The 21,305-nt window shown below is 39.1% G+C and overlaps 1 protein-coding gene across 1 annotated transcript; it reads left to right on the top strand.

The window, feature by feature from the left end:
- Positions 1 to 1,283: 1,283 nt before the first annotated feature.
- Positions 1,284 to 14,133, top strand: LOC308091614 (cerebellin-1-like; the record flags this gene model as incomplete). The annotated part of the gene is made up of 8 exons (XM_080437277.1): positions 1,284 to 1,431; positions 1,604 to 1,645; positions 3,382 to 3,423; positions 9,299 to 9,340; positions 9,495 to 9,536; positions 9,677 to 9,733; positions 13,020 to 13,148; positions 13,710 to 14,133. 8 exons carry the CDS (start codon positions 1,284 to 1,286, stop codon positions 14,000 to 14,002), a joined length of 795 nt encoding a protein of 264 aa, XP_080293403.1. The 3' UTR covers positions 14,003 to 14,133.
- Positions 14,134 to 21,305: the final 7,172 nt, after the last annotated feature.

Below are 21,305 nucleotides of genomic sequence, written 5' to 3'. Positions count from 1 at the left end.
GTTGACAGTATAAAACATAGTTTGAGTAGTGTTAAACATAGTTTGTTTTAGGGTAAAACAGTAGTTGCCAGGGTCCAAAGCTGGTTTCTATGGTATAGGTGGTTGTTATGGTCTAATGGGCGGTTGGTATGGTAAAACAGCAGTTGCTATAGGTTTAAAGTGCTCATGTGGCCTATAGTCGCTTCTTTTGGGCTTGTTTTCATAGACCTGGGGTCTATTCCACGAAACCTGGATTAGGGATAAACCGGGTTTAAACCGGGTTTAATCGGCTATCCTGGCTTAAATTATCCAGGAATCGGTTTCACGAAAGCTGAGTTAGCTTACAAAAGAAAATTGAAGCAATCCTGCCTTAGTTACCATGGCAATTTAGCTGTGAAGTTAGCCTGGTCCGGACCAGGCTAACAGCCAAGCTTTATTAATCCAGTGCCTTGTTCTTCAATTTTTGTGAAATAGCTGTTAGTCCAATGACTCCAATCATAAACCAATGAGTTTTTCCACACTTATTCAATTCTTATGCGAAAATCGAAGATCTACAAGCCCGAAATGTTTTTGTCTTATGGCATTACGTTATCATCAGTTCAATAATGTATAGCATAGACATAATGGATGAAGGGCTGAATAGGAAAGTGATCATATAACATGGTATGTACAACCAACAGCATGTAGGAGACTGACAATAAATGCACTTATTGTACTCACATAAAGAAAGTCTTGCATACATACACGTACAGATATAAGGTTGCAAGTTCATCTCTCCGCAGTGATTTTCCTAAACACCTGATCCCATTTGATTCACGTGTAGATCAGTAAATATATGTGTGTGTGTGTGTGTGTGTGTGTGTGTGTGTGTGTGTGTGTGTGTGTGTGTGTGTGTGTGTGTGTGTGTGTGTGTGTGTGTGTGTGTGTGTGTGTGTGTGTGTGTGTGTGTGTGTGCGTATGTATATATATATACATATGCTATATGTGTGGAAATTATGTTTGTTTGTGCTGTGCATGTGTGCATGCACGTATGCACGGATGAGTCGTTTAAAAATGAATGATGAAGCCGGACCCCCTGTTATAACTCTGAGGACCCCCATAGCGGTCCCAGACCCCATATTGAAGAGCCATGGACTATGTGGCAGCTTTTTGTTTACTGAAGCCTGTTGGAGGACACAGAGCAACAGGCTTTCCCACAAACACTGACACGCGTTGGTGCAAAATTAAATATTCATGAGCTTGTGCTGAGCTACAGTATATAAAGCTGATCCATCCTGTCTGATACATTCTTATCCACCACAAGGATGAAGGCTGCTGTTACTCTGCTGCTCCATCTGGTGGTGCTGTTGTGTTTGTCCAGGACTGTGGCTCAGGACTGTGGACCCGCCGTGCCCCAGGTCGACTACGACAGGATTGAAAAGCTGATTGAGAAGCTGGAGACAAGGAATACAGGTAACAACAACTTTAACAGATGTTTCCGCTGAGATGGACATTAATGGCCATCCAATCGTTTTCATCTGTTTGATCACATCTGTTGTGTGCCCTCTCATCTGTTTATATTTACTATAGGCCTACACTACGATTATTTAAATTAATTCAAATGTCTTAATTCATGTGATTACAGCATTAGAGAATGATACGTCAGCCCTGAAGACAGACAACTCAGGTGAATTCATCTCATATAAACTTTAATATGCTTCTGCTGAGAATATCATGATGTGTATCCAGTCTTTTTGACATGTGACTTCACTATATTTATATTTACTATATAAATGTATTATTTAAATCAGTGGTTTTCAACCTTTTTCATGCCATGGACCCCTAAATTTATATGCATTTGGCCGCGGACCCCCATCTGAAAATGTTTTGTGCCAGGGACCCCCAGAAGCAAAGATTTGAATGAAAAATGTGCTTTAGAAATATATACTCAAGGATTTGCACACATTTTCACGATTTTTCTAAAATAGCAGATCTGCAAGCTCATAGCGCGGCACTCGGTGCCGCACTATGAGCTTGTAGATCTGCTATTTTTGAATAGCCAAAGCTAAGTGGTTCAAATGATTCTGACGCTAATGTTACTTCATTTTGCCGGGGACCCCCTGGTACCCCCCCAAGGACCACTGGTGGTCCCAGGACCACTGGTTGAGAACTACCGATTTAAATGACTATAAAAGAAAAGTTCAGCGGAATTGTGGAACATTTGTAAGAAATGCATTTGTGGGATGAGCAGCACAGCTGAGTGTGTGGGTTGTGCCCATGGACATGTGGTATATGGGTGGCTCCGTGTCTCCTCATAGGATCCCACTCTAACACACCTCCAGGCCATTAAGGGACCGTTACACTAATCTTATCCGAGGGACAGGCCTTCATTTTCCCATACAAGTGCCGGCCTGAGTCCCTCTGTTTTTCTGGAGGTTCTTCCCCGGAGAGGGGAGAGGGGAACAGCCCAGGACTCTGTGTCTCTCCATAGGATCCTTTTAAACAGACCTTGTTTAGAGTGGGATCCTGGGGAGACAGAGCCACCCATGTACCCCATGTACCCCCCAGGTACCCCATGTACCCCCCAGGTACCCCATGTACCCCCCAGGTACCCCATGTAACCCCATATACCCTGGGGTAGGAAACTCAAAACGAGAGTCAACAGCAGAATAAGCAGAACAATCTTTTTCTTGGGCACAACACACACACACACACACACACACACACACACACACACACACACACACACACACACACACACACACACACACACACACACACAGGCTTTCCAACATTATAAAAGTTATTGCCAAGGAGCATTGTATTATAACAGAAGTATTATCTACCAAATACACATTTCTGAACTTTTAGTTTTATGTGTCGATGGTTCTGCTGAGAATAACAAGATGTGTATCCAGTCCAGTGGCATCATGACCTTTGACACTGAGTGGGCACGTGCCCATGACCCCCTGATTGTCGGGATGCAATTTTATTATTTATTTAATTTTACATGTATTTTATTTTCAGTCTTTATCATCCTCTTCTTAATGTGTGGCCGTGCTCTGTTTGTTTGATTTAAATGATTATAAAAGTTTAAATTAATGTGTTTACAGACTTGCAGAATGACACATTAGCCCTGAAGTCTTTTTGTCTTTGCCAAAACGTGGCAGAGCACGATTCACAAAACGTGACAAAAAAAAATAAAATAGATTCTCTATCAATTAGATTTTTTTCTATCAGTTAGAAGGCTCAACTGACAGGGGAAAAAGTCATTTTGGGGGTGAACTACTCCTTTAATGTAATAGTTCTGCATAACATTATGTGAATCCAGTCTTTTTCATGTTCTCTTAATGTGTGGCCTCACTCTGTTTATGTTTAAGATTATTTAAATGACTAATACAGTTTTATTTCATGTGTTTACAGCCTTGCAGATTGACATGTCGGCCCTGAAGACACAGAACTCAGGTGAATTCATGTTAAATAAACTTTAATAGATGATTTTGCTGAGAATAACATATGTATCCCGTATTTTTGACATGTGACCTCACGATTTATATTTACTATATAAATATTGTATTAAATAAATGTAGCCTATACGTTTCAATTCCTGTGTTTACAGCCTTGCAGAATGATGTGTCAGACCTGAAGACACAGAACTCGGGTGAATTCATGTTAAATAAACTTTAATAGATGGTTTTGCAGAGAATAACATGATGTGTATCCAGTGTTTTTGACACGTGACCTTTCACTATTTATATGTACTATATAAAGATTATATTTAAATAAATGTATACTTTTCAATTCCTGTGTTTACAGCCTTGCAGAATGACGTGTCGGACCTGAAGACAGAGAACTCAGGTGAATTCATCTCACATAAACTTTAATAAACATAATACAAAAAGTTCATAAATGTGTAGGATTCCACTCTAACAGACTTTGGTTAGAGTGGAATCCTATAGGGAGACACAGAGCCACCCTTATCCACCATGTACCCCCATGTACCCCATGTACCCCAGGTACCCCAGGTAACCCATGTACCCCCATGAACCCCAGGTACCCCAGATATTGGCTCATTATCCCTATGTGACTAGACTTAAGAGTAACAATAATTCTCTGGGTGGTAGGCATTGGGGATGTAGTGGGTTTGTATAACACATGAGCTTCAGTGCATTTCTCTAGTCAGAGGAGTAGGATAGGTTGTTTCAGTGGAGTCTCTTGACTGAGTGAAGGTCAAGTTGATATTTCTGTTGAAGCGGGCCAGTACGTTTAGGGGGCCCCTCTGCCTCCTGCCTTTCTTATAACTGTGATATCCTCAGATCCATAGTTTGTCTTAAGTCGGGGACTGGATATTATGGTAGGGGATTAAGTTATTAAAGGGCTTACAGATGGTGACCAGACTTAGACTAAAAATTTGCCGCAAATTCCCTGAAGGCCACGGGCCTGCTAACACAGTCGAATTTGCTCTGAAATCACCATGGCGGAAAACAGGTTGTTCTTCCGTCGCCAAAAGTAAATATACAGTTTTACGCTTCTGTGTGTTGCTTGTTTAAAAGGTCCCTGAGCCCGGGGACCTCCTATCTGTATTGAACGCCGCTCCAGTCGTGGTCTGGGACGGTTAATAAGGCGCCCAACCTGGTGGCAGGCAATGAGTACTTTATTTATATTTACTATATAAATGTATTATTTAAATCAGTGGTTTTCAACCTTTTTCATGCCATGGACCCTTAAATTTATATGCATTTGGCCGCGGACCCCCATCTGAAAATGTTTTGTGCCAGGGACCCCCAGAAGCAAAGATTTGAATGAAAAATGTGCTTTAGAAATATATACTCAAGGATTTGCACACATTTTCACGATTTTTCTAAAATAGCAGATCTGCAAGCTCATAGCGCGGCACTCGGTGCCGCACTATGAGCTTGTAGATCTGCTATTTTTGAATAGCCAAAGCTAAGTGGTTCAAATGATTCTGACGCTAATGTTACTTCATTTTGCCGGGGACCCCCTGGTACCCCCCCAAGGACCACTGGTGGTCCCAGGACCACTGGTTGAGAACTACCGATTTAAATGACTATAAAAGAAAAGTTCAGCGGAATTGTGGAACATTTGTAAGAAATGCATTTGTGGGATGAGCAGCACAGCTGAGTGTGTGGGTTGTGCCCATGGAAATGTGGTACATGGGTGGCTCCGTGTCTCCCCATAGGATCCCACTCTAACAGACCTCCAGGCCATTAAGGGACCGTACACTAATCTTATCCGAGGGACAGGCCTTCATTTTCCCATACAAGTGCCGGCCTGAGTCCCTCTGTTTTTCTGGAGGTTCTTCCCCGGAAGAGGGGAGAGGGGAACAGCCCAGGACTCTGTGTCTCTCCATAGGATCCTTTTAAACAGACCTTGTTTAGAGTGGGATCCTGGGGAGACAGAGCCACCCATGTACCCCATGTACCCCCCAGGTACCCCATGTACCCCCAGGTACCCCATGTACCCCCATATACCCTGGGGTAGGAAACTCAAAACGAGAGTCAACAGCAGAATAAGCAGAATAATCTTTTTCTTGGGCAAAACACACACACACACACACACACACACACACACACACACACACACACACACACACACACACACACACACACACACACACACACACACACACACACACATGTTTCTTACAAATGAGGCTCCATTTATAAGAGAAATAAACGGGCTTTACAACATTATAAAAGTTATTGCCAAGGAGCATTGAATTATAACAGAAGTATTATCTACCAAATACACATTTCTGAACTTTTAGTTTTATGTGTCGATGGTTCTGCTGAGAATAACAAGATGTGTATCCAGTCCAGTGGCATCATGACCTTTGACACTGAGGGGGCACGTGCCCATGACCCCCTGATTGTCGGGATGCAATTTTATTTATTTATTTAATTTTACATGTATTACATTTTTCAGTCTTTATCATCTTCTTCTTAATGTGTGGCCGTGCTCTGTTTGTTTGATTTAAATGATTATAAAAGTTTAAATTAATGTGTTTACAGACTTGCAGAATGACACATTAGCCCTGAAGTCTTTTTGTCTTTGCCAAAACGTGGCAGAGCACGATTCACAAAACGTGACAAAACAAAATAAAAAGATTCTCTATCAATTAGATTTTCTTTCTATCAGTTAGAAGGCTCAACTGACAGGGGAAAAAAATCATTTTGGGGGTGAACTACTCCTTTAATGTAATAGTTCTGCATAACATTATGTGAATCCAGTCTTTTTCATGTTCTCTTAATGTGTGGCCTCACTCTGTTTATGTTTAAGATTATTTAAATGACTAATCAAGTTTTAATTCATGTGTTTACAGCCTTGCAGATTGACATGTCGGCCCTGAAGACACAGAACTCGGGTGAATTCATGTTAAATAAACTTTAATAGATGGTTTTGCAGAGAATAACATGATGTGTATCCAGTGTTTTTGACACGTGACCTTTCATTATTTATATGTACTATATAAAGATTATATTTAAATAAATGTATACTTTTCAATTCCTGTGTTTACAGCCTTGCAGAATGACGTGTCGGACCTGAAGACAGAGAACTCAGGTGAATTCATCTCACATAAACTTTAATAAACATAATACAAAAAGTTCATACATGTGTAGGATTCCACTCTAACAGACTTTGGTTAGAGTGGAATCCTATAGGGAGACACAGAGCCACCCTTATCCACCATGTACCCCCATGTACCCCAGGTACCCCAGGTACCCCATGTACCCCCATGAACCCCAGGTACCCCAGATATTGGCTCATTATCCCTATGTGACTAGACTTAAGAGTAACAATAATTCTCTGGGTGGTAGGCATTGGGGATGTAGTGGGTTTGTATAACACATGAGCTTCAGTGCATTTCTCTAGTCAGAGGAGTAGGATAGGTTGTTTCAGTGGAGTCTCTTGACTGAGTGAACGTCAAGTTGATATTTCTGTTGAAGCGGGCCAGTAAGTTTAGGGGGCCTCTCTGCCTCCTGCCTTTCTTATAACTGTGATATCCTCAGATCCATAGTTTGTCTTAAGTCGGGGACTGGATATTATGGTAGGGGATTAAGTTATTAAAGGGCTTACAGATGGTGACCAGACTTAGACTAAAAATTTGCCGCAAATTCCCTGAAGGCCACGGGCCTGCTAACACAGTTGAATTTGCTCTGAAATCACCATGGCGGAGAACAGGTTGTTCTTCCGTCGCCACAAGTAAATATACAGTTTTATGCTTCTGTGTGTTGCTTGTTTAAAAGGTCCCTGAGCCCGGGGACCTCCTATCTGTATTGAACGCCGCTCCAGTCGTGGTCTGGGACGGTTAATAAGGCGCCCAAGCTGGTGGCAGGCAATGAGTACTGCATGTCTAACCACTAAACATTTTACTGTTCTATGGTGATGTATTAGATAGGCTACTTATCCGGTTAAACTTCGAAACCCCTTTGAGATGAAAAAGTTTCATGCTTAACCAGCGAAATTCAAGCTGAGGTAACACATTGAAATTTGCCAAAAGGAGTAGCACACTGTTATGTGATTTCACAATCATCCGCGGAGATGACAGTGGCTTAATGGAGAAATGCTACAACTTTTGCTCAGTTCAATTTTTAGGAACCAGTACCTACAAAAACTAAGGCTAGTAGAACTCAAACTCAAACTAAAAATCCAGCCACTCCTCTTATAGGAGAGGAAATTGCCTGTTTAAAATGGGAGGAAAACATAGTTTGTAGTGTTTAAACCTGGACCAATTGGACAGAAAATTACACTCAAAACGAGGTTTTGCATTCGAGTAGAAATAGTGAAAATTAAATGTGTTGCTGCCCATAGGTGTGTCAGATACCTAGGTTGTTGAAATAAAAGCTTGGCGAGTAGCAGTAATGGTATTAATTGCGGCTAACTCCCCCGTTCTGCACCAGTTGTATCCACTTGCGTAACCTGGAACAAGGAGACGATCTAGTTGAATTGATCACTCAGCGCGAAAGAAAGATCTTGGGACCACAGGATGATTGCATTATATGCATAAAAGTCATAAACCCTGACCAAAAGGTGTATTATTAAGGCAGATATATATGTGTATATGTAGGCAGACCGCATCTGTATATATATATATATACATATATATTTAGGAAGAACCGTGCACTTAGTTGACGGGGAAACCTAGGACATGTATTTATAGAAAATATACATTAAGGAGTATATGTATGTGTAGAACCATACGTGTATTGAGACAGATTTATATGTGTGTATAGAAAACCCTATATATATGGTCATATGGACAGTTGTTGCATTTATATATCGTCTCTGTCAGGTGGAAACCTTTCCTTTTTGTCTCCGCCAGGCCGAAGGCATGGCGAGAGAGTATGTTTTACCCTCCGTCCGTCCGTGTGTGTGTCCGTCCGTCCGTGTGTCCTGTCCGTGTGTTAGCAGCTAATCTCCGGCACCGTTGGCCCGGTCGCTGCGAAACTGTGCACACACACTCCCTGGATGCCAATTCAGAACCTCTGCCTCAACCTCTCCCACACACACACACACACACACACACACACACACACACACACACACACACACACACACACACACACACACACACACACACACACACACACACACACACACACACACAGACACACACACACACACACACATGCATGTTTCTTACAAATGAGGCTCCATTTATAAGAGAAATAAACAGGCTTTCCAACATTATAAAAGTTATTGCCAAGGAGCATTGTATTATAACAGAAGTATTATCTACCAAATACACATTTCTGAACTTTTAGTTTTATGTGTTGATGGTTCTGCTGAGAATAACAAGATGTGTATCCAGTCCAGTGGCATCATGACCTTTGACACTGAGGGGGCACATGCCCATGACCCCCTGATTGTCGGGATGCAATTTTATTTATTTATTTAATTTTACATGTATTTAATTTTTCAGTCTTTATCATCTTCTTCTTAATGTGTGGCCGTGCTCTGTTTGTTTGATTTAAATGATTATAAAAGTTTAAATTAATGTGTTTACAGACTTGCAGAATGACACATTAGCCCTGAAGTCTTTTTGTCTTTGCCAAAACGTGGCAGAGCACGATTCGCAAAACATGACAAAACTAAAAAAAAAGATTCTCTATCAATTAGATTTTTTTCTATCAGTTAGAAGGCTCAACTGACAGGGGAAAAAAGTCATTTTGGGGGTGAACTACTCCTTTAATGTAATAGTTCTGCATAACATTATGTGAATCCAGTCTTTTTCATGTTCTCTTAATGTGTGGCCTCACTCTGTTTATGTTTAAGATTATTTAAATGACTAATAAAGTTTTATTTCATGTGTTTACAGCCTTGCAGATTGACATGTCGGCCCTGAAGACACAGAACTCAGGTGAATTCATGTTAAATAAACTTTAATAGATGATTTTGCTGAGAATAACATATGTATCCAGTATTTTTGACATGGGACCTCACGATTTATATTTACTATATAAATATTGTATTATATAAATGTAGCCTATACGTTTCAATTCCTGTGTTTACAGCCTTGCAGAATGATGTGTCAGACCTGAAGACACAGAACTCAGGTGAATTCATGTTAAATCAACTTTAATAGATGGTTTTGCAGAGAATAACATGATGTGTATCCAGTGTTTTTGACACGTGACCTTTCACTATTTATATGTACTATATAAAGATTATATTTAAATAAATGTATACTTTTCAGTTCCTGTGTTTGCAGCCTTGCAGAATGACGTGTCGGACCTGAAGGCAGAGAACCCAGGTGAATTCATCTCACATAAACTTTAATAAACATAATACAAAAAGTTCATAAATGTGTAGGATTCCACTCTAACAGACTTTGGTTAGAGTGGAATCCTATAGGGAGACAGAGAGCCACCCTTATCCACCATGTACCCCCATGTACCCCAGGTACCCCATGTACCCCCATGAACCCCAGGTACCCCAGATATTGGCTCATTATCCCTATGTGACTAGACTTAAGAGTAACAATAATTCTCTGGGTGGTAGGCATTGGGGATGTAGTGGGTTTGTATAACACATGAGCTTCAGTGCATTTCTCTAGTCAGAGGAGTAGAATAGGTTGTTTCAGTGGAGTCTCTTGACTGAGTGAAGGTCAAGTTGATATTTCTGTTGAAGCGGGCCAGTAAGTTTAGGGGGCCCCTCTGCCTCCTGCCTTTCTTATAACTGTGATATCCTCAGATCCATAGTTTGTCTTAAGTCGGGGACTGGATATTATGGTAGGGGATTAAGTTATTAATAGGCTTACAGATGGTGACCAGACTTAGACTAAAAATTTGCCGCAAATTCCCTGAAGGCCACGGGCCTGCTAACACAGTCGAATTTGCTCTGAAATCACCATGGCGGAGAACAGGTTGTTCTTCCGTCGCCACAAGTAAATATACAGTTTTACGCTTCTGTGTGTTGCTTGTTTAAAAGGTCCCTGAGCCCGGGGACCTCCTATCTGTATTGAACGCCGCTCCAGTCGTGGTCTGGGACGGTTAATAAGGCGCCCAACCTGGTGGCAGGCAATGAGTACTGCATGTCTAACCACTAAACATTTTACTGTTCTATGGTGATGTATTAGACTACTTATCCTGTTAAACTTCGAAACCCCTTTGAGATGAAAAAGTGTCATGCTTAACCAGCGAAATTCAAGCTGAGGTAACACATTGAAATTTGCCAAAAGGAGTAGCACACTGTTCAGCGATGACAGAGATGACAGTGGCTTAATGGAGAAATGCTACAACTTTTGCTCAGTTAAATTTTTAGGAACCAGTACCTACAAAAACTAAGGCTAGTAGAACTCAAACTCAAACTAAAAATCCAGCCACTCCTCTTATAGGAGAGGAAATTGCCTGTTTAAAATGGGAGGAAAACATAGTTTGTAGTGTTTAAACCTGGACCAATTGGACAGAAAATTACACTCAAAACGAGGTTTTGCATTCGAGTAGAAATAGTGAAAATTAAATGTGTTGCTGCCCATAGGTGTGTCAGATACCTAGGTTGTTGAAATAAAAGCTTGGCGAGTAGCAGTAATGGTATTAATTGCGGCTAACTCCCCCGTTCTGCACCAGTTGTATCCACTTGCGTAACCTGGAACAAGGAGACGATCTAGTTGAATTGATCACTCAGCGCGAAAGAAAGATCTTGGGACCACAGGATGATTGCATTATATGCATAAAAGTCATAAACCCTGACCAAAAGGTGTATTATTAAGGCAGATATATATGTGTATATGTAGGCAGACCGCATCTGTATATATATATATATACATATATATTTAGGAAGAACCGTGCACTTAGTTGACGGGGAAACCTAGGACATGTATTTATAGAAAATATACATTAAGGAGTATATGTATGTGTAGAACCATACGTGTATTGAGACAGATGTATATGTGTGTATAGAAAACCCTATATATATGGTCATATGGACAGTTGTTGCATTTATATATCGTCTCTGTCAGGTGGAAACCTTTCCTTTTTGTCTCCGCCAGGCCGAAGGCATGGCGAGAGAGTATGTTTTACCCTCCGTCCGTCCGTGTGTGTGTCCGTCCGTCCGTGTGTCCTGTCCGTGTGTCCTGTCCGTGTGTTAGCAGCTAATCTCCGGCACCGTTGGCCCGGTCGCTGCGAAACTGTGCACACACACTCCCTGGATGCCAATTCAGAACCTCTGCCTCAAATTTTTCACATGGGCTTTTTATAGCGCCACCTGGAGGCCGATTTGTGCAAAACCCATTTTTTGAGCGGTGTAGCCGCTCCTATAAGTGGGGTTGGGACCCATGACCCATCCGTCGTGAAAATGTGTCTTTCGCTGTACTGTGATTGGCTGATAAGTATTCAAACCCTTTGCTCAGTACTGTGATTGGCTAGCGAGACGCATGATGAAATTCATAACCTATAAATAGCACCACGCACTTCAAAAAAACTGTAGTTCCATCACTGTGATGACCACTGTTCTAAATAATCACACTGGGTGTGATTTTTTACATTACTCCTACAGATTTTATCCAAACGTCATGCAAATCGGTACACAGTATCTCTATAGTCATGTGATCAACACGGATCTGTCCGATTCCCCATATTCCATCCTCATTGGCTAAGGTTCGCTTCCAAAATTTGCAGGATTGGTCCGTTTTTAACAAAATGTCTCAAATCATGAACGCAGCTTGCAATTTCCGTGAAATTTCACAAACACATTCCCACTAAAGGCCAAGGAGGAAATGCCACCCTTTTTCACATTGGCCTGTTATAGCGCCACCAGCAGGTCTAATTTAGCAAAACACATTTTTGGAACAAAATGCCTCAAATCATGAATGCAGTGTGCGATTGCCGTGAACAACCTAAGAATAAATGGCACCCTTTTCACATTGGCCTATTATAGCGCCACCAGGAGGCCACAATAACGTACCTGACCTGGCAGAGACCTGTGCTCCGAGGAGCACTTTTTCTAGTTTATAATTATTTTAAAAAACATTTAAAATAGTGAAAATATCAGATCTACAAAGAGCTTGTAGATCTGATATTTTCACTATTGTTGTGCAACACTCTTGTATGATGAAGTAAGATATGAATGTACCAAATCATAAAATAGTCTAAATATAGAGATAAAAGGTTTTCTGCCCGACAACAACGATATGTTAAATATAAATAACTTGACAATTAACATAATAAATGCTCTTATAATGATATAAATAATTATCTAATTAATAGTAAAATATATAATTTTATCACTGCTGTCAGGTGGAAACGTTGTATGTCCTAAACCATTCATTTTTTAGAATACTTTTAAAAACATTTTAGTGAAAATAGCCGATCTACAAGATCACAACGTTGCATTGTGACTTATTGTGATCTTGTAGCTATTTTCAAAACATTTTGCAACACTCTTTATGATGAAGTAGGGCTTTAATTTACAAATAATTATGGATATATGAGGTTTCTGCCCGACAACAACTTTATAATTATAATTAATTAGATAATTAATAGTATAATATATTCTTTTATAACAATATAAATAATGTGATAATGCTCCTGTGTTGACAGACCAACCAAAGGTGGCCTTCACTGCTTATTCTTTGGGTAGTGGATATGTTGGACCATTTAGCTCTACAACCACTCTGGTTTATAAGAAGGTCTTCACTAACATCGGCAACGCCTACAATCCATCTACAGGTAGGTGGTGAAAGTTACTTATCTTAATTAGCTTTACTTGAAGTGATTATGTTAATTATGTTAATGAGCTTTATATTAAGTGATGACATTAATTATGTTAATGACTTTACATTCAATGATTAAGTTCATTATGTTAATGAGCTTAACACAATATATATATATATATATATATATATATATATATATATATATATATATATATATATATATATTGAGATGGGGCGGGGTCAGAGGACAAATACATTTTCAAAAAACTGACATTTGTAGAATTGACGAAATTGAACACATTTTCACGATTTAAAAAAAAATAGCAGATCTACAAGCTCATAGCGCGGCACTCGAGCTTGATCTTGTAGATCTGCTATTTTTTGAACAGCCAAAGAAATCTAAAATGACAGACGCTTCCCCAGATTGAATGGGTTAAAAAGCATCAACGTGTGAAAAGCATCAACGTGTGTGTGTGTGTGTGTGTGTGTGTGTGTGTGTGTGTGTGTGTGTGTGTGTGTGTGTGTGTGTGTGTGTGTGTGTGTGTGTGTGTGTGTGTGTGTGTGTGCGTTCTAGGTTATTTTCGATCTCCAGTGAAAGGAGTTTATTACTTCAGATTCACTGCAGCTACCACTGGATCTGATGGATCATCAGAGTTTTTGGGTATCGAAATGTATAAAAATAATCAGCTACTCGTTTTTAACGTTGGACAGAATAATCATCTAGGTCTTGAATACGTGTCTAATGGAGTGATAGTAGAGATGGAGCAGGGAGACACAGTAGACATGAGGTTACCTGGTGACTACAGGCTCTATGATACCGCATTCAATCACAACACATTCAGTGGTTTTCTGCTCTATTCTATGTAACACTGCTACGGACACGGCTGGAAACTCACTGAGTACATTTACTCAAATACTCTACTTAAGTACCATTAAGAGATTTTTTTTTATTTTAATCATCATCATCATCATCATCATTTTAACCACAATGTTTTACTTACTATTCAGAAATAGCTGATCTACAAGCTCACAGTGATGTGTTGTGAGCTTGTAGATCTGCTATTTACAAATAAATAATGAATAATGTGGAATAATTTGTTTAAATATAAAATCACAAATCTTCTCTTATGGGGGTCTCTGGCTCTAAATCTGTTCAGATGGGGGTCTGCAGCCAAATACATAGTAATTTAATAATCCATTACATCTCAGAGGCAAATATTATACTTTTTACTCCATTACAATTATTCAACTGCTTTAGTTATTAGTATCTTTGTAGATTTACATTATTAATACAAAACACACATTAAGCCCTATTTTTGACGTTAGCCCTTCCAAAATAGCAGATCTACAAGCTCACAGCGTGTCACAATGCATCGCGTTTTGATTTTGACAATTTTGTCAAATTATATAAGTCAATTATAATACTTTTCCAGGTATTTTATTGTAATAGAGTATTTCTACATTGTGTTTATACTTGTAAGTCATTGTGGATAAGAGTGTAAATGTCTAAATTGTAACTTGTACTTGTAAATGGTATTTGTACTTTTACTCCAGTAAAAATGTGAGTACTTCTTCCACCACTGGTCCTGGTAGCATTACATTAAAGAGCTTCCATAATGCTCATATTCATGTTGTCAATAAAGACACATTCTAAAGCACTGTTGTGTCTATTGTATGTTTTTATTATTATTATTGTTATTATTATTATTATTATTATTATTACGTGTCTCACCTGATGTAAAGATTCAATTTATCCCCTGAGCAAGCAGGCAGGCTCTACTAGCTCAATGGTAAAAATGTCAGCACTTGCACAGGAAACCAGAGAGATCATTTAACTCTTCATATGTATCAGTTCAAGTGCATTCTTTGAGCTCTAGATGTCAAAAGATCTGCAGCTGGAGGATGTACTTATAGACCACTATAGCCAGATAAAAGACAGTGGTGGTGGATGAGAAGAACAGGGTGTTCTATAGATCTAATGATCTCTACAACACATGGTGCCATGTCATTATTCAGACTGGCCCCATTATAACTAACCCTAACCTCACACTAACCTAATGGTGGGAATAATGGAATCTCTGAATGATGAGTGGACCCCCAACACAGAGTATAGACTCAATTACACATCCACACAATATAGAACCATCCTTTACTCTCCATATAGGCTTGCCTAAACATAGCCATAACACTCTAGTATAGACAACGGCTTTAGTCATTATATAAGCCATTATTTAATTGTTATTTTAAAGTGCATGTAACATATTCTTTACTTTGCTTATTATCAAAAAATACAACTACATTTAATAGAGGTCAACTGGGCAAGATTAATGTCTACACATCATTCCACCAAATGACATAAACAGTAAACTTTATTGGGACACAGCCTACACTGCCTGTGTAAGTTGACAGCTTAAAGGGGCAGACAGTGTGGCCTTAAATTATTAAGTTCTTTCATTAGACTCTGAAGTCTCTGTAAGTTAAAAGTGACCCTTCAAACAGCAGCAATGAGAGGATATTTAGTGTTCATATGAGCTTGTTGCTCTGCTGCTGCATTTAATGCTGCTGACTGTTGAGAACAGCTTGTAACAGCAACGTGACTAAAACCAACTGTTCATGTTGGGGAACACGTCTCACCTCTAAAGAGTGACTTCTTTTTAGTTGTGCACCAAAAATATCAGATCTACAAGCCCACAACGTGGCGCAGTGCGACATGTTGTGAGCTTGTAGATCTGATATTTTCAGTGCGCAACAACTTCATTGTCACATCACAGGTTTACTGAGGTATATGCTCCCATCATTTGCAGTTTTCAGGAAGGGGGAAAGAATAGAGGTAGAAAGAAAACAAGTCTCTTTTTTATTATTTCTATTTCAAAATATTTTCCATAATTATTTTTAAAAACATATGTTTTTTTTACATTAAAAAGATATTCAACACATTTTTCAAAAGAATTTCATGAAAAAAATTAAAACAATTAAAATAAATTACATACATTCCGCAAATGCAACTTTAAGCGGAAGTGAAAATAGGCGATCTACAAGTTCACAACTCGTTGTGAGTTTGTAGATCTGCTATATTCACTTGTTTGGGTCCTGGGAGACGTCAAAGTTCTCTTTAGAGTCACAGGTCTAAAGCATTTGGGAATCACTGGAGTAGAGCCAATTCTAAAATGTCTCAAACTTTGTGGGGAGTCATACTGTGTAATCAGGTGCACCTCAGGAACCATTTCCTAGGGTGCAATTCAATAGTTAGCTATATTAATTCATACCCCCCTGTTACACCTGCATACAGAGCATTAGAGTAATCGAGCCTCGAAGAAATAAAGCCATGGATGACCCTCTCTAGGTCGGGTGAGGGCAGATATAGGCCTTTATCCTGGCCAAAAGCCTGAGTTGGAAAAAGCTTGCTTTGACCACAGAACTGATCTGCTTGTCAAATTTTGAATTGCTGTCAAAAGTCACTCCAAGTCAATAGTTATCTAAGAACTAAAATGCGTTATAAGGTTTTAGGTCTGATATACTGGAGAAGCAAACTTACTTCCTGAAAACGTATTGAGACCCATGGAAATATCACAGATATATAAAATATCACTCAGGCTCTATGCGCAGCAGCCATATTGGGAATGAATTGGGCCTCTTCCTTACTTTCTACAGGCGTTACCAATGATACTGATTAAGGCTCTGTTCCATTTAATGTGGCACAGTGGTTATCTTATTTTAAAGACCCCCATAACTCTGAGAGTGTACAAATGGAACGGGTCCATTTGGTTCCATTTGTACACTCTCAGAGTTACACACCTACCATAAGGGGCCATTTGGGAACCAAAATGGAGTGTTTCTAGTGAGCCAACACCCTGACCAGAATGGAACAAAGCCTTCATTAGTGGTAACACCTGTGAAGGAAGAAGAGAAGAGGCCCGATTTCTTTCCAATATGGCTGCTTTGCATAGAGCTGAACCATGTCATAGCCAGCCTCCAAACACCAGCACTGTTTTTAGAATTATTATGGTTTAAAGTCCTGGATAATGTAATGCCTTGGGTGTGTAGGGGTGGGTGACCTCTCTTTTTGTTATTAGCTTGTTCTCAGTTTATATTAGGATCGATATTTGTATTTTTGGTTTCCTTTGTTAGGTAAGAATAAGAGTTCATGTCATGGTCCCACCCTGAGGTAATGTTTTTTTTATCCAAATAAATCCTTGACTCTTGGGATTTCAAAACCTGTGTGTCCTGGTTGTTTGGGGACTGAGAAGGAGGGAGTCCATTTTCTATGTTACACCTGGTGACCCCTAGGATGGGTCCTAACATGAATTGGGGGCTCATCTAAACTTTGTCCAGCCCTCTTTTTGGTTCACGGTCCATTATTTCTGGTTGACATGATAATGTTTGTCGGCCTTGTATTTGCTCCCACATATCCTGCCTTTACACCCAGACTTGTCCATACCCAGGGATGTGTTCACTCAAAGTGTTTGCAGACTTTGGGTTATGTGCTGTACAGAGTGTGACGTGTGACTGACTTTCCTTATAATTACATTAGGATATGTTGGCTTCTGATAGTAAAATGGAGGTGAAAAGCTGGTGGGAGTGAAAGCCTCAGAGCTGTAATGCCACCCTAGTGTTCATCCCCAGTTTGCAGACTTTGCAGACACATTCCCACTTGGCCAAGGAGGAAACTCCATCTTTCAAAAAAAAACAAATCTCCTCATGGTGGCGCTACAACAGCCCATCATGATGCAATTTATAGGCCCTGTTTGTGCCAGAATACAGTGTCTGTCATAGTGCGTTTTCTTCAAAACACACTTTTTGCTACTACAGACTCCTACAGATTTTGTCAAACTTCCACAAATCGGTACACATTATCTCTGGGGTCATGTGATCAAGATGTACGAGTCAAGAGTTTTCAGATCCCATTCAAATTGGCTTTGACTGCCTTCCAGATCTGCTATTTTAGAAAAATCTTGAATTGGTGCAATTCTTTTCCGATCTGTGCTTCTGGGGGTCCCTGGAACAACATATTTTGAGATGGGGGTCCGTGGCCAAATTCATATCATTGTGGTGGTTGGAGGTCCCCCTCCACAATTTTGTAAACTTCCGCGGACCCAGCGCCCCATCAAATATTCATTTGTATTCTTCCTTATTAACCACCCCCAATGTATATATAGTTTTACGGTCTTTATACTTGCATATAATCAAGTTGAAGTAACTGATTACATATTTTTTCATTATTAACCCACATTGAATGCTATTTGAGTTTACTGTCTTTATTCTTGCATGATGGGGATATCTGATATTGTTGTCCTGTAATCTGTTTTTTTCTTTCTTTTTTCAATTTAGCTTATTAATCAAGCCAAGCATATAATTTGTCTGTAAGCACTGTCACGTTTTTAAACCTGAGCATACTGCTACTGTCATTTTTTTGTGTCATTTTTATTGCTGAACATCCCTCCCAAAAAGTATAGTAGCTTAGCAACTATTCGCACCTTTCAGGTGGATGAAGTGTATCTGTAACTGGTCATTGTAGCCTCATTTAAATTGTAAGAGCCATTTACACTGCTGACCACCTCGTTGACACCTTATTGTGGCAACTTCTCTCTCTCTCTCTCTCTCTCTCTCTCTCTCTCTCTCTCTCTCTCTCTCTGATCTATTTACCAAATGTATGAAGAAAAAAAAACATTAACAAGTAAGTAGGCTATCATTTTAGTGAGGGAGGAAATCGCGGGGGGTCCTCGGGGGGTCCGCGAAAAAAACAACAACTATCTAATCTAAAGTAAACATCACATCCCTCAAGTCATTCTCATTCACATATGCCATAACTTTTACTACAAATCGATTATAATAGGCCTACTTTATCTACAGATAAAAACACTAGTGATATTCAGTGGGATTTAAAAATGGCGGAGCTGGCTTCAGTTTTACAGACAGACCAAAGTAATCCAGAGCCAGGGATTACCCAATCAGCAAATAGGTCCCGCCCTATGGTCCCGCCCTGTTCCTGTTGATTGACAGACGGCGATGTCAAACCATGATTGGGTAAATGGAAGCCATTCTTTTGAAAAGACAGCATGAAATAAAAAAAACATTTAATAAATACCAAAATAAATAAATAAAAAGCACAATTAAATGAAAAACACTAAAAAATAAATAAATGTATTTATTTATTTATTTGCATTTTTTATTTATATCATGATGTTTTTTATATATTTCATTGTGGTATTTGTTATAACATTTTTGGACCAATGTACCTTATGAAATAGCTAAAAGTGGCAACATGTAATATATATAGGTTGACATTAAAAGTCACAATGAAATAAATATAAAACGCAATAAAATAAAAAACATTACAGAATAAATAAATAAATGTATTTATTTAATTGTATTTTTTATTTATTTAATTGTATTTTTATTTATATCATTGTGTTTTTTATCTAATTCATTGTGGATTTGATTAATTTCATTGCGATATTTATTTTTTAATTTTTGGACCAATGGACTTGATTAAATAGCTAAAAGTGGCATCATGTAATATATATAGGTTGACATTAAAAGTTACAATGAAATAAATAAGAACCACAAAGAAATAAATAGAAAACCCAATGATATATAAAAAAATACACAATAAATAAATACATTTATTTATTTAATTGTATTTTGTATTTATTTAATTGTATTTTGTATTTATTTAATTGTATTTTGTATTTATATCATTGTGTTTATTATTTATTTCATTGTGGTATTTATTATAAAATTTTTGGACCTATGGACTTCCATACACACAGACACAGACACAGACACAGACACACACACACACAGAGCTGGGATCCTGCTTATTGTCATTTTTTTTATTGTCATCAAGCTCATAGCGCTATGAGCTTGTAGATCTGCTATTTTTCAAAAATCGTAAATTCGTGCAAATCTTTGAATATATATTGGTCCATATTGGTGGTTAACTTTTGAACAATTTGTCGTACAGAGCAATGAGTCGTCTCACTGGACTCGGTTGAAAATCCTTGTCCTTCCTTAGAGTTACTTGGCTCTGCTCCCTGTTCTGATTGGTCGATATTTGCCCCCAACGTGGGCAGAGGTGCGAGGGCCCGGTCATCGCTGCTTGCAGCTTTAATTAACTTTAACTTTGCATTTCTTGTCACATCTAAAGGTCTTAGTAATGCATGTCAATAAACAGCCCCAAGAGTCACAGTGAAGAAAACATTCACACAAGATGTGAAGTGGGTGTTTATCACCTTAGTTTACCTTCAGAGGGGGAACATATTCCATGCACTATAGGCCTTTCAACTCTGTGGGAAGTTTATGTGTTTTTACCAAAGGTGACTCATTGAGGCGTTATGAAATGAGCCTGGGGGTGTGAGTGTCTGTTTGTTCAGATGTACTGTGTCTGAACATGAATTCATGTTGTTGAAGGTTGTGCATGCTCTCACGCAATGCAATACAATCAAAACAAATACCTAATGATTGAGACGATAAGATGATGATAAGATTTACAGCTTTATCTCCCCTGAAACCAACAACCAGTCCTGTCTCTGCAGTCAGGCTCATGACCTGCTTTGAGGACATCAAGTGTTGCGTGGCACACACCTTTATACAGCTGAATGAAGGCAAGTTGGAAGTTGTTCTGTTTGGCTCCCTCACAGTCACTCCATCACAGGGAATACCAACAACTTGTCCACACTTATTAACCCTTTAAGACCGGGAGAAACATCTGTGTCATTTTTATATTTGAGCTAAAAAGCATTATTTTACACTTTGGCTATTCAAAAATAGCAGATCTACAAGCTCATAGCGTGGCACTCGGTGCCGAGCTATGAGCTTGTGCCTTGTAGATCTGCTATTTTTGAGAAATGGTGAAAATGTGTGCAAATCTTATATATATTTTAAAGCAAACATTTGTAACTCAAATCTTTGCTCCTGGGGGGTCCCTGGAACAAAATATTTTGAGATGTAGGTCATGTAGGCCAAATACATTTTGGCGGTCCTTGACATGAAAAAGATTGAGAACCACTGATATAGTAACATACGTTTTTTCAAAAAACTGTTATGATTTAGAAGACATTTTGTAGAATGGGCCTGAGGTCTTAATGGGTTGAACCCAATGTGAAACACCTTGGTGGGATGTTTGATTCTGCCTTTAAGTTTAACAAGCAGGTAAAAGCAATAGAAATAT

This window comes from Gymnoscopelus braueri, assembly GCF_963280865.1.
Source record: "Gymnoscopelus braueri genome assembly, chromosome: 9".
In the NCBI taxonomy this organism is placed as follows: Eukaryota; Metazoa; Chordata; class Actinopteri; order Myctophiformes; family Myctophidae; genus Gymnoscopelus; species Gymnoscopelus braueri.
Note: the sequence above shows the minus strand (reverse complement) of the source record. Positions and strands in the feature narration are given on the sequence as shown.